Consider the following 14,182-nt stretch of genomic DNA (forward strand, 5'->3'; position numbering starts at 1 on the left):
GGCACTTCAACTTCCCCAGTCCACCTTTTGCTCCTTTCATGGCCACGGAAGGGCCTTCCAGCCGCATTTCTACAACAATCAACCACCACGGCATGCAAACTTCCCAGCCCTTGCACGGCAGAGGATCGGGTACCCACATACCTTGTGGGTCAGGTAGTCATCAGGTTGCCAACCAACCATCATTGGTATCCAGTAGGAGGCAGGATATGCCATTACCAGCACCACAGCACGTTAATAACATCCGACCACTAGGTCCTCCAGGCTCTTCGAAGGGGCTTCTCCCTCCCTTTAATGACTCGCTCTCCACCCATGTCACCCACTTGCGACAGGCTGATGCATGACCACATCTCTTTACTCCACCAGGAAGTGGAGGCTCTTTTGGCCAAGGGAGTCAAAGAGAGGGTGCCGGCATCAAATTAGGTCATTGTTGTTATTTCTGCTACTTTCTGGTACCCAAGAAGGATGGAGTCCTATGTCCTATCCTAGAGCTACACCCTCACAATTTTTTCCTGTGAAAGACAAGTTCATAATGCTCATGCTCACTCAAGTATATCTACCCAGGACCCATAAAACTAGATAGTAGTGTGGGACTTGCAGGACATATACTTCCATATTCCCCTCCTGCCTGTCCACACATATTACTTGCTGTTCACAGTAGACTACGAGCTGTGTTCCCGTTTGGCCTGATCAGCACCCCTGGGTGTTCACCAAGGTAATGGCAGTGATTGCAGCTCATCTGCAGAGATCAGGGGTATCAGTCCTCCCCTATCTAGATGACTAGCTCCCACCTCCAGACTACGACAGACCTCCTGTACTCACTGGGGTTCATTATCAACATGCTTAAGTCACACGTGATCCCTTCTCAGATGCTCCCTGTTATCAGAGCAGCTCTGGACACAAGTGCAGTTTCAGGCTTATCCTCCTGAATAGCGAGCCCAGGGTATCCAGGATAGAATACTGATTTTTCATCCTCTATCCAATGTATCAGTGAGACTGACACTGTGGTGTCTGGGCCTCATCGTCTCCTGCATCCTACTTGTGATGCATGCCCAGTGGCATATGTGGGATCTGCAGTGGGACCTGAAGTGGGTGCAGCATCAGGGATTTCCCCCCTTTATGGTCCAGATCTTGGAGAGCAGTGCAAAAGATCTGCAGAGGTGGAAACAGATCATGACTGGGTGAGGGACGGGCTCCTCTCCTTTTCCCAACCACATCTGATGGTAGTGACAGATGCATCACTCTTGGGAAAGGCCGACACCTGGGAGAGGTGGGGATCAGCAGACTCTGGACTCCACATTAACCTTTTGGAGCTCCATATGATCCGACTGGCATTGAAAGCCTGTCTACCCTCCATCAAGGAAAGGCAAGTGTAGGTGTTCATGCACAACACCACAGCCATGGGGTACTGTAATGAACAGGGTGGGTTGGGGTTGTGAACCCTCTGTCACAAGGCCCTGCACCTCTGGACATGGCTGGAACGTCAGGGTATTTCCCTGGTGATTAATTGCCTGGCAGGTTCTCGGGATGCCAGAGTGAACACACTCAGCTGAAGATGTCTAGCGGGTGACTAGTGGCATCTCCAACCAGAGGTAGTGCAAGGTCTCTTTCAGCAGTGGGGAGAGCATTTGTTAGATCTGTTCACCACAGCTGAGAATGTGCACTGTCAGCAGTTCTGCACATTGGAGTTTCAAAGGCAGTTCTCTCTCATAGATGCTTGTCCCCTTGAGTGGAGCTGTGCCCTCCTGTATACCATTTGGCCAATACCACTCCTGCCCAGAGTTCTCAAGCGGATCAGGAATGACCAGACCCAAGTCATCCTTGTGACTCCAGACTGGCCTTGGAGAGTCTGGTAACTCGAGCTGCTGAACATGTCCATCGGTCCTCTGATCAGGCTACCCCTTCGGGAGAATCTCCTTTCGCAGGACCAGTGAAGGGTTCTTCACCCAAACCTGTCAACACTCTGCCTTCGTGTGTGGAGATTAAGTGGCAACAGTTGATAGCTTTTGACCTTCCACCCAAAGTCTATAATGTAATTTTAGCAGCCAGGCGTCACTCCACCAAGATGGCATACACCTGCTGTTGGGGTATGTGGCGTGGTGTGCAGAAAAACAGGTTGACCCCATCTGTTCCCCTCTCCCAAGTTGCTTTGTTTGTTCTTTCTCTAGCCCAGCAGGGCTCTGCTTTGGGCACCTTAAAAGGCTTTCTGCCATCCCTGGATTTCTGTGATTCCAGTCCCCTATTGTACATAAGTTTTTGAAAGGTCTCCAACACATGGTCCCACCTTCACACTTCATCATGCCTCAGTGGGACCTAAATGTAGTCTTAAACTTTCTGATGTGTGCTTCCTTTGAGTCGTTACCCAACTGCCCTATCGGGCTCATTACTCAGAGGGTCAGTGAACTCCAGGCTTTGTAATCTCAACCTCTGTATCTTAACATCTACCTAGACAAGCTGGTCCTTCAGACTGGAGCATCTTTCCTACCGAAGTTGGTCACTGACATTCATGTAGTACAGTCTATCACCTTGACTACCGTCTCTGTTCCGACTCATCCCTCTAAAGAAGAGTAGCTACTCCACCAGCTGGACCCAAAAAGAGCATTGTCTTTCTAGCTTGACCACGCGAAAGAGATCCGGGTGGACAACCAACTCTTTACTGGGTATTTTGGAGCCAAGAAAGGGAAGGCTGTGCAGAACCAAACCATCTCCTGATAGGTTGTGCTCTGCATTAAGATTTGCTACGTATTGGCCAAGAAGTAACCCCCAGAGGACTTGCGTACTCATTCCGTCAGAACAAAGGCTGTGACCACTGCATTTGCACAAGGAGTTGCAGTCCTGGAAATCTGCCAGACAGCAAGGTGGGCCTCACTGCACACGTTCACCAAGTACTACTGCCTAGACAGTCAGGTCCATCGGGACGGGCACTTTGCTTTCTCGTCTAAATCAGGTTTTCAGACCCTCCTCCCAGAAGGTATTGCTTGAGTATCTATTCTAAGGTAAAGAATCTGCAGCTATAAGTCTTTTTCAGATGAACAAGTTACTTGCTTTTAGCAACGCCTTCTCTAGTAGAGTTTTTACCAGATAAGGAGTTACCAAAGGAAAGAAACTTGTTCATTTATATCTCCTGAGTTCTGCTGCTGCACTGTGGATCTTTGACCTTTTCTGTGTGCACCATTTTCACAAAAGCAGCTCAGATACCAGGTTCTACACATTCATCTATGGTTCTGGGCTTTTGCTTAGTCCCTCAGGTTGTCAGCAGTTCCTTTGCATCTGCTCACAAGAAGACTCTTTGAGTATGTTGACGTATGCTGCTCACAAGTGCAAGCTCAAGAATTTTGTGGTCTCCCTTCTCCTACCCCACTGAAGGGATCCCAGAGTGGACCTCTTTCTGACAAGGAAGAAGAAAACATGAATGGTTTGCACCTTTAGTGGACCGGGCTTACTCTTCTTTCTAGGAGGCGCTTCTGCTTCATTTGGAGAGTCCGTTCTTCCTCCTTAACGCTGAATTACAGACCCAACTTGAAGTTGTGGTTCTCTCCTAGATATCACACAGTTCTTGAGGTCCTGAAACATCCACCATTGAAGGATTCTATTCCACAGCTGTACATAGAAGACTACATTTCCCAGCACTAGCTTAAAATGCACTAGCTGTTTCTCTCTTGCTTTTTTGCTCTATCTCTTTCTCCTACACTGTCAGTGAGAGAAGAGAGACAATTCAAGAGGGAGATCTCCATTTGTCTTCCTCTTTTAATCTCAAGTGGGTGGATTTGCCTAATAGCATCTTTACGTAAATTAAGCTATGTGCTTATGGCAGACTAGGGTGTCCCATTGTGTTCATTTACTTTTGAGTGAGTCTAATGTTTGCAAAAATTAAGTGGCGCAACACAGGGCTAAAAAGCTTTTTTTTTTAAAAAATATTTTCGCTGCGATTTACAGTGGATCCGCAGATCTGGGGAAAAAAAACAAGAAAAAAAACGTGGGAACCTGCTGTTTGTCTTTTCGAAACCCCCAGGTAGGCCAAGTCTTGCGGGCATTGTTTATTTGTAATGTGGGGGCCGCCTCATCCTCCCCATAGCCCTGGGGACTGCCACCTCCCAGGGGCAAAGCATAAGAAAATGTGCAGGGGGGCCAGGTGCCTCCTGCGCCCCCTGCGCCCCCTGCGCCCTGGGGAACACTGCCTCCCCGGGTCAAAATGTTGTATTTGTGTGGGGGAGAGCCGTCAGGCTCCCCCCACAGCCCCGGGAACCACCATCCCTGGGGTATTCATCATATTGTGTGCAGGGGTGCACGGCCTCAACCAGCTTCCCCAGGGACCACCACATCATGGGGCATTCATCATATTGTATGTTGAGGCTGCGCGCCCCTCCTACTCCCCTGTGGACTAACAACTCTTCTGGGCTATAATAAAAATTAGAAGGGGATCCTTTTTTAATCCCCTGAACCCCAGGGATCACAACCTTCCAGGGACATTGTTCGAATGAGTGGAGCTGTGCGGCCTCCCCCTTGAGGAGCCACCGATGGGCCTTGGGACTGCCACCCCACAGAATCGGCTTCTGCTATGTACCGGGATGCCCACCCCTGGGACATAGCTGTTTGCTGTGGCTTGGCTGCAGCTTTGACAGCTTCAGCCAAGTCACAGCAAAGAAAGTTCGCTTTCTGACAGCGGGACCTCTCAAGCAGATATGCATACAGGTAAGATGGATGAAAACATTGATCCAGCAAGCAGGGAGCTGCTATGAAAAGCAGCTAACTGCTTGCTGGATCAATGCCGGCTCATGCAGGGGGCAAGAGCCGGCTGGGACCGGGGGGGAGGCCTTGAGGCCCCCCCGGTCCCAGATAGCCCATAAAGGGCAAAAAATAAAAAAAATAAAAACAATCGGGTGGGACCGCGGGGGAGGCCTAAAGGCTCCACCCCCAATGGTCCCAGATAGCCCATAAAGGGCTAAACAAATGGCATATTAAAAATAAAAAAGGATAGCATAATGGTGAAGGTCACAGACCTTCACACTGAGAGTTCAGGGTTTGACTCCAGGTGTACCCATAGTCATTTTCCTTCTTTACTGTTTTTTCAACTGCAGATGTTTAAGGCTCATACCTAAAGGTGATCTTACTCTTTTTGATTGACAATACATTTGTCTTTTCAATTTGTGCAGAAATATCTCATTCTAAAGATATCATCCATTAAAGCTTAAAAAATGCTGTATCTCTTCCTGTCTTTTCTCTCTCCCGCTCCTTCAATCTCTTTCTCCCACTCACACACCCACTCAGACTCTTACGCAGCCTCTCACAGACCCACTCACGCACCCACTCAGACCCTGGTGCACCCACTCACAGCCCCACTCAGACCCTCATGCACCAACTCACAGACCCACTCAGACTGTCACACACCCACTCACAGGACTACTGACACCCTCATGCACCCACTCGCAGACCTGCACAGACACTGACACACCCACTAAGACACTGATGCACTCACTCTCACACCCAGAGACTCTCACAGCCACTCTCATCCCCAGATACATCCTCTTACACCTTTTTTCACACCCAGAGAGACAAGCTGCAGCCAACTCCCACTGTACGTGGCCAAAGGGTGGTGCGCAGTGTGGGGTTAGGTGGCTGGCCGCAGGGCCTGGCTACAAACCAAGCCTTGCGGGCAACCACTGCCACGCACGGGTGAAGGCCGTGCATGGTGCAAGGTTTGGGTGCTTATAGGGGGTTGGCCTCAGGGGCTGGCAATGCCGCTGCACACGGCCAAAGGCTGTGCATGGCAGTGGTTGGATTAAGGTATAGTAATGGAAATTACCATACGTTAAAAAACCATAGAAATTCACTGAAAAAAACAAAGGTTACAGCGACATTAAAGCTAGGCTCACATTTTAAACGTACGAAACCATAGATCTTCACCGGATATAGTTATGTCAAGGAACTATAACTTGTACCCTAAGATAACTATAACTCTCACCCTTGCCATGCACTGCTAATTACCCCAAAATTTATGGCACTTGTGACATCTTTGATAACATTATTGATAATATCAATGTAATATCTGTAGTAAAGATTAGTGATGAAAAAACTGTGCATGGCAGGGGTGCGAATTGTAGCTACCTTAGGGCATTGGTGGAGAAAGCACCCTTTTTGTTATTTGGTGTAAATCCGTTCAGTAGTTTTTTGAGAAATTAAAGAAAATCCAAATTTGTATATGTAGGGATGCGAAGGCTTCGCAAACCCTCCTGGTCTCGTGCTGAGATCCTTGTTGAAGTGTTGGCAGCCATTTTGGGACTCGACTTAGAAAAAAGGTAAAAAATAATGACAAGGGGCCAGGGTAGAGTCACACACCAGGGCTAAAAAGCATTTTTTTTTTTAAATGTCACTTTGATTCGCAGTGGATCTGCCGATCCGGACAAAATAAAAAAAAAAAGAAACCAAAGCACAGGATCCCAAGCTTTGTCTTTTCGAAATCCCTGAGTGGGCCAAGTCTCAGGGGTGGGGGCCTTGTACCCCCCATAGTCCTGTGGACTGCCACTTCCCCGGAGCAATGCATACATTTTTTTGCAGGAGGGCCGTGCTCCCCCGTGCCTGGGGAACACCACCTTCCTGGGGCGGGCAAAGTGTTGTATTTGTGTTGGGGAGCCCCATCAGTCTCCCACACAGCCCTGGGGACCACCACCTCCCTGGGGCATTCAACATATTGTGTGCAGGGGTGCAAGGCCTCCTCCCGCAGTCCCGGGGACCACCACATCCCCGGGGCATTCATCGTATTATATGCGGGGCCGTGCACCCCCTCCAGCGCGGGGACCAGAAAACATAAGGGGCCAGGGTAGGCACACCCTGAGTCCTCAGCCCTGTTGCTGCTGCTCCCAGAGGGACCCTCTAGGGCAAAAAAAGTTTAAAAAAAAAAAAAACTTTTTGGGTGGAAGTCGTGGCTGATCTGTGTGCTCCCGTGCTTGTTTCTGTAAGGCCCTCGACTGGGACAGGTCCTGGGGGCATTGGACTTATATATGTGGAGACGGCCTGGCCTACCACGCAGCCCCGGGGACCGCAACCTCCCCAGAGCTTTAACCAAAAGTAATGCATGGGGCTGCTCGACCCAACTGCAGCCCCGGGGACCATCACCTCCATGTGACACCAATATAAAACAAATGCAGGGGCTACCGTGTCCCCGCAGCCCCAGGGACCACCATATCTCTGGGGCACTAATCAAAAGTAACGTGGGGGCGTCTGGCCCCCCGCAGCCCTGGGAACCGCCTCATCCCTGGGGCTCAAATGTAAAACTAATGTAGGATGCCGACCGCCCCTGCAGCCCTGGGGACCACCACCTCCCCGGGGCTCAAATGTAAAACTATTGAGGGGGTAACGCCCGGCCCCCTGAAGACCGGCGAATGCCACCTCCCTGGGGCACTAATCAAAAGTAATGCAGAGGGACTACCCAGCACCCCTACAGCCCTGGAAACTACCACCTCCGCGGGGCTCAAATGTAAAACTAATGCAGTTGTGCCGCCCGGCCCCCACTGCAGCCCCAGGGACCACCGCCTCCCGAGGATAAAATGTAACCCCCCTCCCAATGGGCCACTAATCAAAAGTAATACGGGGGGAGCTCACTGACCCCCATAGTCCCAGAGACCACCACCTTCTTGAGGCTCAAATTTGAAACTAATGCGGGGGAGGCCCCGGAAGCCCTAGGCACCGTCACTTCCCCAGGGCTAACTTAAAAAGGATTAGGGACCCAAGGGGTCTGTTTCGGAACCCCAGGCCCAGGGTCCATCACTCCCCAGGGCTATTGATTTTGGAGGGAGGGCTGCATGGTCTCCCTCGAGGAGCCAATAATGGTCCTGGGGAATGCCACCCTCCAGGGCCTTCTCCTGCTATGTCCCCGGGTGCCCAGCCACAGGACATAGCTGTCCCCCCCACCCCCCAAAAAAACGAAATGTTTAGTCCGCAGGGCTGAGATCGGCCTGGTGGGGGTGCACAGACCCCCTCCCCCAAAAAATGTAAATATTTATGCTGGACCCTGGGGGATGGGGTTCCCGGACCAAGATCGGCCTGGGGAGAGGCGGCTGTGTGAAGCTGGGTTGTTATAGGGGTTGGCCGCAGGCCCTGCGGCTAACTTCTGCTGTGCAGGACCAAAGGCCGTGCGCAGGGTTCGGTGGTAATAGGGCTTGGCGGCTGGGCCACTAGTCAGGACCTGCGGCCAACCCTAGCTGCTCGCGGCCGAAGGCAGTGCAGGGTTAAGTTGCTGTAGGAGTTGGCCGCAGACTCTGTGCCAACCGTCGCTGCGCACAGCCAAAGGGCATGTGCGGCGGTGGTTGGAGTAACGTATAGTAATGAAAATTACTTTATGTTAAAAAAACATAGAAATTCACTGAAAAAACAATGTTTACAGGGACGTTATAGTTAGGAACAGGAATTCAAAAAACATAGAAATTCACTTAAAAAAACAAAAACGAATTTTACAGGGATGTTATAGTTAGGCTTACATTTTAAACATACTAAACCATAGAAATTAATCAGTTATAGTTAGCGTTATCTCAAGTAACTATAACTTGTGCCCTAGGGTAAGTATAACTCACGCCCTCACCATGCACTGCTAATTACCCCACATAATACATCACTCATGACATCTTAGATAACATCACTAATAATAACAATGTAACATTTGCAGTAAAATTATTTAGCAGCAAACTGTGCGTGATAGATGGATTTACATGAAATTTGCCAGGATTATACATTATGGTGCAGAGATGATGCTTTTTAGGTTCTGTAGTTAAATAGTGTAAGTATTTTTTAGGTTATAATGCATTTAAACTTAGTGATATCTGTCACCTTGGTAGTTTCGCGGAATTTCACAAAATGTTGTGAAAATACAGTGATACAGGGCTGTAAACGTATTAAAAAATATATGTATATAAAATAAATAAATAAATATTCCTAACTAGTACCACTTAAGTAAACTTTAATAAAGTGGTAATAGGTAGGGACCTACTACTTACCTTTATCTAAGGCCCTAACAGTGAAGACAGCCAAAGTGTGATAAAACAATATGGCTGTCTTTTGAGTCTCAAACAACAGCCATTATCCAGTTATATGCTGGTTTGTCATTGCCATGTACCATATTATACCATTGGCCAAAATACAACTAAGTTCTAGCTATATTATTGGTTTGTGGTACCCTTGCATCACGCTTGGTGTCGCATGGGCAATACAATACTTTAGTCAGATTCACAAAGGAATGTAAGGCCACAATGCATGGCCCTGAGTTGACTGGTAAATGTGGAGGAACGAATTACTCTGCACACCATAATCTACATTTCTGCTATATTTCACATCCATCCATATACCAGTTCCTGTAGCCACTCCATTATACGCTATGCCACTCTGCGTCACTCAACTCTATGCATCTTCACTGTACGAGACTCCCTCTGTGCCACTCCAATCTACACTATTACACAGTAGGCAACGCCACTGTATGTCACTCTAGTTTACGTTACTCCACTGGACGCAACTCTACTATACGCTATTCCGCTCTACTGTACGCCACACCAGTGTACTCTGCTCCACTGTATACCACTCCACTCAACAACACTACACTCTATGCTATTCTATTGTATGCCACTCCACTGTGTACGCTAATCCACTCTATGCAACTCCAGTGTATGGCTCTCCACTCTACACCACTTTATCCTATGATGTTCAATTGGATCCCAATCCAATGTATGCAACTATGCTGTGTACTTTACACCACACCCTATTCCAATGTATGACACTCCAGTCTACACCACTCCATTATTCGCTACTCCACTGTACGCTACTTGACTATACACTATTACACTCCACCCCACGCCACTGTCCAACACTCCGCTCTATGCTATTACACTGCACACAACTCCACTCTACACCAATCCACTCTACAATATTACACTGTGTGCAACTCCACTCTACGCCTCTTCAGTGTACGCCACTCCACTGTGTGTTACTCTGCTATATCCCACTCCAGTATATACTATTCCAATCTACGCCATTCCACTGTATGCCATGCCACTCTATGCTATTCCACTCTGTGCCACTCCACTGTACGCTACTCTATCTATGCCACAGCAGCGTATGCACTCCACTCTACGCCACTTTATTCTATGCTATTCGATTGGACCTCACTTGTAAGTACGGCACTCCACTAAATGCTATTACACTTTACCACCTGCCACTGTATGCCACTCCAGTCTAGACCACTCCACTATACACTATTACACTTTATGCCACTCCACTTCAATGTATGCCACTCTGCTATATGCTACTTCAGTATTTGCTATTCCACTCTATGCCATTCCACTCTGTGCCACACCACTCTATGCTATTCCACTGTATGCTACTCCACTTTATGCCACTCCAGTGTATACCACTCCACTCTACCCAATTCCATTCTATTTCATTGGATACCACTTCACAGGATGCCTCTCCACTATATGTTCTGACATTTTACCCCATTCCAGTGTACGCAGCTCCAGTCTACACCACTCCCTTGTGCGTCACTCCACTAAATGCTATTTCACTCGACCCCACTCCATGGTACACTACTCCAGTCTACACCACTCCACTGTATGCCACTTCATTCTATGCTATTCTACTTTTTGCTATTCCACTCTACGCCACTCCACTGTACTCCCTCTCTAGGCTATTCCACTCTACTCCATTCCATTCTACACTATTACACTGTATTCAACTTCAATCTTTGCCTCTACTATATGGTATTTTTCTATCAGACACAGCACTCCACTCTACTGTACGAGACTCCACTCCAATTCATAACAGTTTACTACCTACGCTACATCAGTACTCTCTACTCCTTGCCACTCTACTCCTTGACATACAATACACTCTATTGTTCTTTAGTCCACAGTATGTTACACTACTCCACTCAACTCTATTCCACTGTACAAGACTTAACCTCTCTCTAAGCTACTATACAACAATCTACTCTATACAGCTATACTGTTTCACACACTACTGTACTCTATGCAACTCCACTCTACCACACTGTATGCCACTCTCCAGCACTTCACTCCAGTCTATACCCCTTAATTCCACTGTACAACACTCTACTACACTGTATGCCACTGTACGGCAGTCCACTCCACGATACTGTAGCCCATTATATGACACTGTATGCAACTCTCTGTATGCCACTGCATCCTACTTTTCTCCACACTTCTGACACAGTACTCCACTACACTGTACGCCCTCCACTCTACACCACTCAATTCCATTTTACTCTATACCACTGTATACCAATCAACTCTAGAACACTGTACTTTATTGTACACCACTCCAATCTACAAAAATCAACTAGGCTCGACTGTAGTCTACATCTCTTTCTAATACTGTACGACATCCCACTACACTCTACTGGTCAACACAGTACTCCAAATTTATGACACTTTATTCAGCTGCATGCTACGCCACTCTTCTCTACTGCAGTCCATGCCACTATAGTCTACGGCAGACCACTCCACTCTATGACACTTTACTCCACTCCACACTACCCCACTCCAGTGTACTTTACTTCACTATACTCCACTCTTCTATGCGTTATTGCACTTTATGCAACTGTACTATACTCTGCTTTACACCGCTCCATTGTCCAACACACTACTTCACTGTATGCAACCCCACTCTACAACACTGTACTACACTTTATGCCACTCTATGACACTGTATGACACTCTACGCCTATCCACTCTACCCACTGTACTACACTATATGACACTCAACAACATGCCACTCAATTTCTCTCTACGCTACGCCACTCAACTATATGAGACAGCACTCCACTCTATGACACTTGTCTCCACTGCACTATACAACACTCCACTTGACGATACTCCACTCTGACACTCTACTTAACCCTACTCCACTCTAAAACACTACTCTGACAGTCTACGACAACCTACTCTACTGTTCAACAAGCCATTCCACTGTACAACTCGCTGCTCCAGTCTAAAAGTATTTGACCTCACTATATGAGACATCATGCCACTACACTATATAACACTTCACTACACTGTACGACATGCTACTACACTCTACTCTACTCAGTTCCAATCTATAATACTCCAGTCTATGACAATAGATTTTACAACACTCTCCTCCACTGTAAATGTTCAACACTACACAAAACAACTCTCCACTTGCAAAACTGGATTTGAAACACATTTTTTAATTTTTTTTAAAAAAGAAACACTAAAATTCAATGAAAAAAACAAAGGGGAAAGTTCAGTCATAGTTTGGAAAATGTATTTTCCCCCAATACAAACCAAGTTTAAACTACACAAACTTAAAAAAATTCTAAAGGTTATAGTTATAACTTCTGTTTACAATTTATCTACCACCTACAAATTATTAAAAGTAGAGGACCTTGTTACACACTCTTTTCAGATCACTATATATATATATATATTATAACCTTAAAGTGTGCTAAATCACTACATTTGAGCTAATCCTTGCGTTAGGACAAAAAAGGAGGCTAAGAGAAGCCAACATTTCACTGCATAACAAGTACAAGAGGACTGGTTGATCAGGACCCCACTCATCCCAGTATTTTCACATTTAGAGTGGCCCCTGCAGGTGCGATTCCTAAGGAACAATCCCAATATTTCCAAATTCACTCACTGAGGCAGACCTCAAATACATATGGATTCCATAAGGACCGATATTTAATTACAAAGGAAAAATGCATACAGTTATTAGACATGGTTTGTGTCCTAAAATGGAGCCTCTCTTTGCAAGCTCATCTCAAAATACTGGATTACTTGTTGGGTGTTCTCGTCTCTTGACACTTGAGCAGAAGTTATTTTCTTATAGTGCATTAGGGTGCAAAACATAATAATACTGACTCCTTCATGAAAATATTGGATGGCCTACTATTTCTGCCTTTAAAAATCTTGTTTACTCTTGCTTTATTTGTACATTTTATTTTGCATAATGCATCTTCAGTGGCCATGACATCACTACAAGTGCCATAAAGGAGTGAGAAGGTACAAATATCAAGATGTCTATGTGAGCTGTGGTATGTTGCACCCAGGATTTACCCATGTCTTTTGGTGTCAATCAAATGCTTACTAGCTTGTCAGTGTGTAGCATATCCTCTGGATGAATGGGGACCACCCCAGACTGGTTCCTTGCTATTGCCTCTGTCATGTTCAACAGGACGCAGGTTGCCTGGAAGATAGAATGTTAAGAATGTGAGCACTCATACTTTCATCCAGGTAAGTTTACAAGACACAAGACATTCAATTATTGTTACTACCTACTCCACATTCTTGTCTGTTAACTTACGTGAGGCAAGTTCACGAGATTTGCAAATTTGCTGCAAAAAAAAAACAAACAAAAAAAACAAGTGCAGGCTCTCATGTTTGTTTTTTCATAGGCCCCCGGGTGGGCCAGGTCCCAGGGGCAATAAGAATTTAGTGTGAGGGGGCCTCCAGGCCCCCCCACAGCTCCAGGGACCAACATCTCCCCAGAGCTTTTCTTTTTTTATATGCGGGGCCCCCCTCATTACCCTGGGGACCGCCACCTCCCCAGGGCTTTCAATTTAACATAAACGGGGGCCCATGGCCCCCCTGCACCCCTGGGACCACCATCTCCCTACGGCATCCATTTAAAAATATGCGGGTGGCCCGGTGGCCCCTCTGCACCCCAGGGACCACCACCACCCCGGGATTTTGGTTTAATTTATGTGGTGGGGGGCCCGTGGACTACCACCCCCTGGGGCTTCCAATTAAATACCCACTCCCGGGACATAGCTGTTTGCTGTGGCTTGGTTGCAGCCAAGCCACAGCAAACACTCCGGTGTTTGACAGCGGGACCTTTAAAGCAGGTCCTGGAGTCAAACAGCAGAGCTTTCAGATGAAATGCTTTAGCAAACACAGAGCCGCTGTCAAAGCATCTCCGTGCTTGCTGAAGCATTGGCACTGCGAGGGAAGCCTTAAGGCTTCCCTCGCAGTGCAAGCTAGCCCGCAAAGGGTTTTTATTATTATTATCTTCAATAAATAATATTTAAATAAATAAAAGATATATAGGGACCACAGAGGGAGCCCTTGAGGGCTCCCTCGCGGTCCCCGAGAGCCCATAAAGAGCATTTTGTTTATTTTTTATTATTATATTAAAAAAATAAAAAAAAATAAAAAATAAGGAG

At 47.0% G+C, this 14,182-nt stretch overlaps 1 protein-coding gene across 2 annotated transcripts in view; it reads right to left on the reverse strand.

The window, feature by feature from the left end:
• Positions 1-14,182, reverse strand: part of ITGA10 (integrin subunit alpha 10) — a 285,816-nt gene that overhangs the window by 22,580 nt on the left and 249,054 nt on the right. For both annotated transcript variants that reach the window (XM_069217945.1, XM_069217946.1), the window contains exon 26: positions 13,108-13,206. In XM_069217945.1, coding sequence (XP_069074046.1) covers positions 13,108-13,206 — 99 coding nt within the window. The remainder of the gene's footprint in view (positions 1-13,107; positions 13,207-14,182) is intronic.

Source organism: Pleurodeles waltl, chromosome 12 (assembly GCF_031143425.1).
Source record: "Pleurodeles waltl isolate 20211129_DDA chromosome 12, aPleWal1.hap1.20221129, whole genome shotgun sequence".
In the NCBI taxonomy this organism is placed as follows: domain Eukaryota; kingdom Metazoa; phylum Chordata; class Amphibia; order Caudata; family Salamandridae; genus Pleurodeles; species Pleurodeles waltl.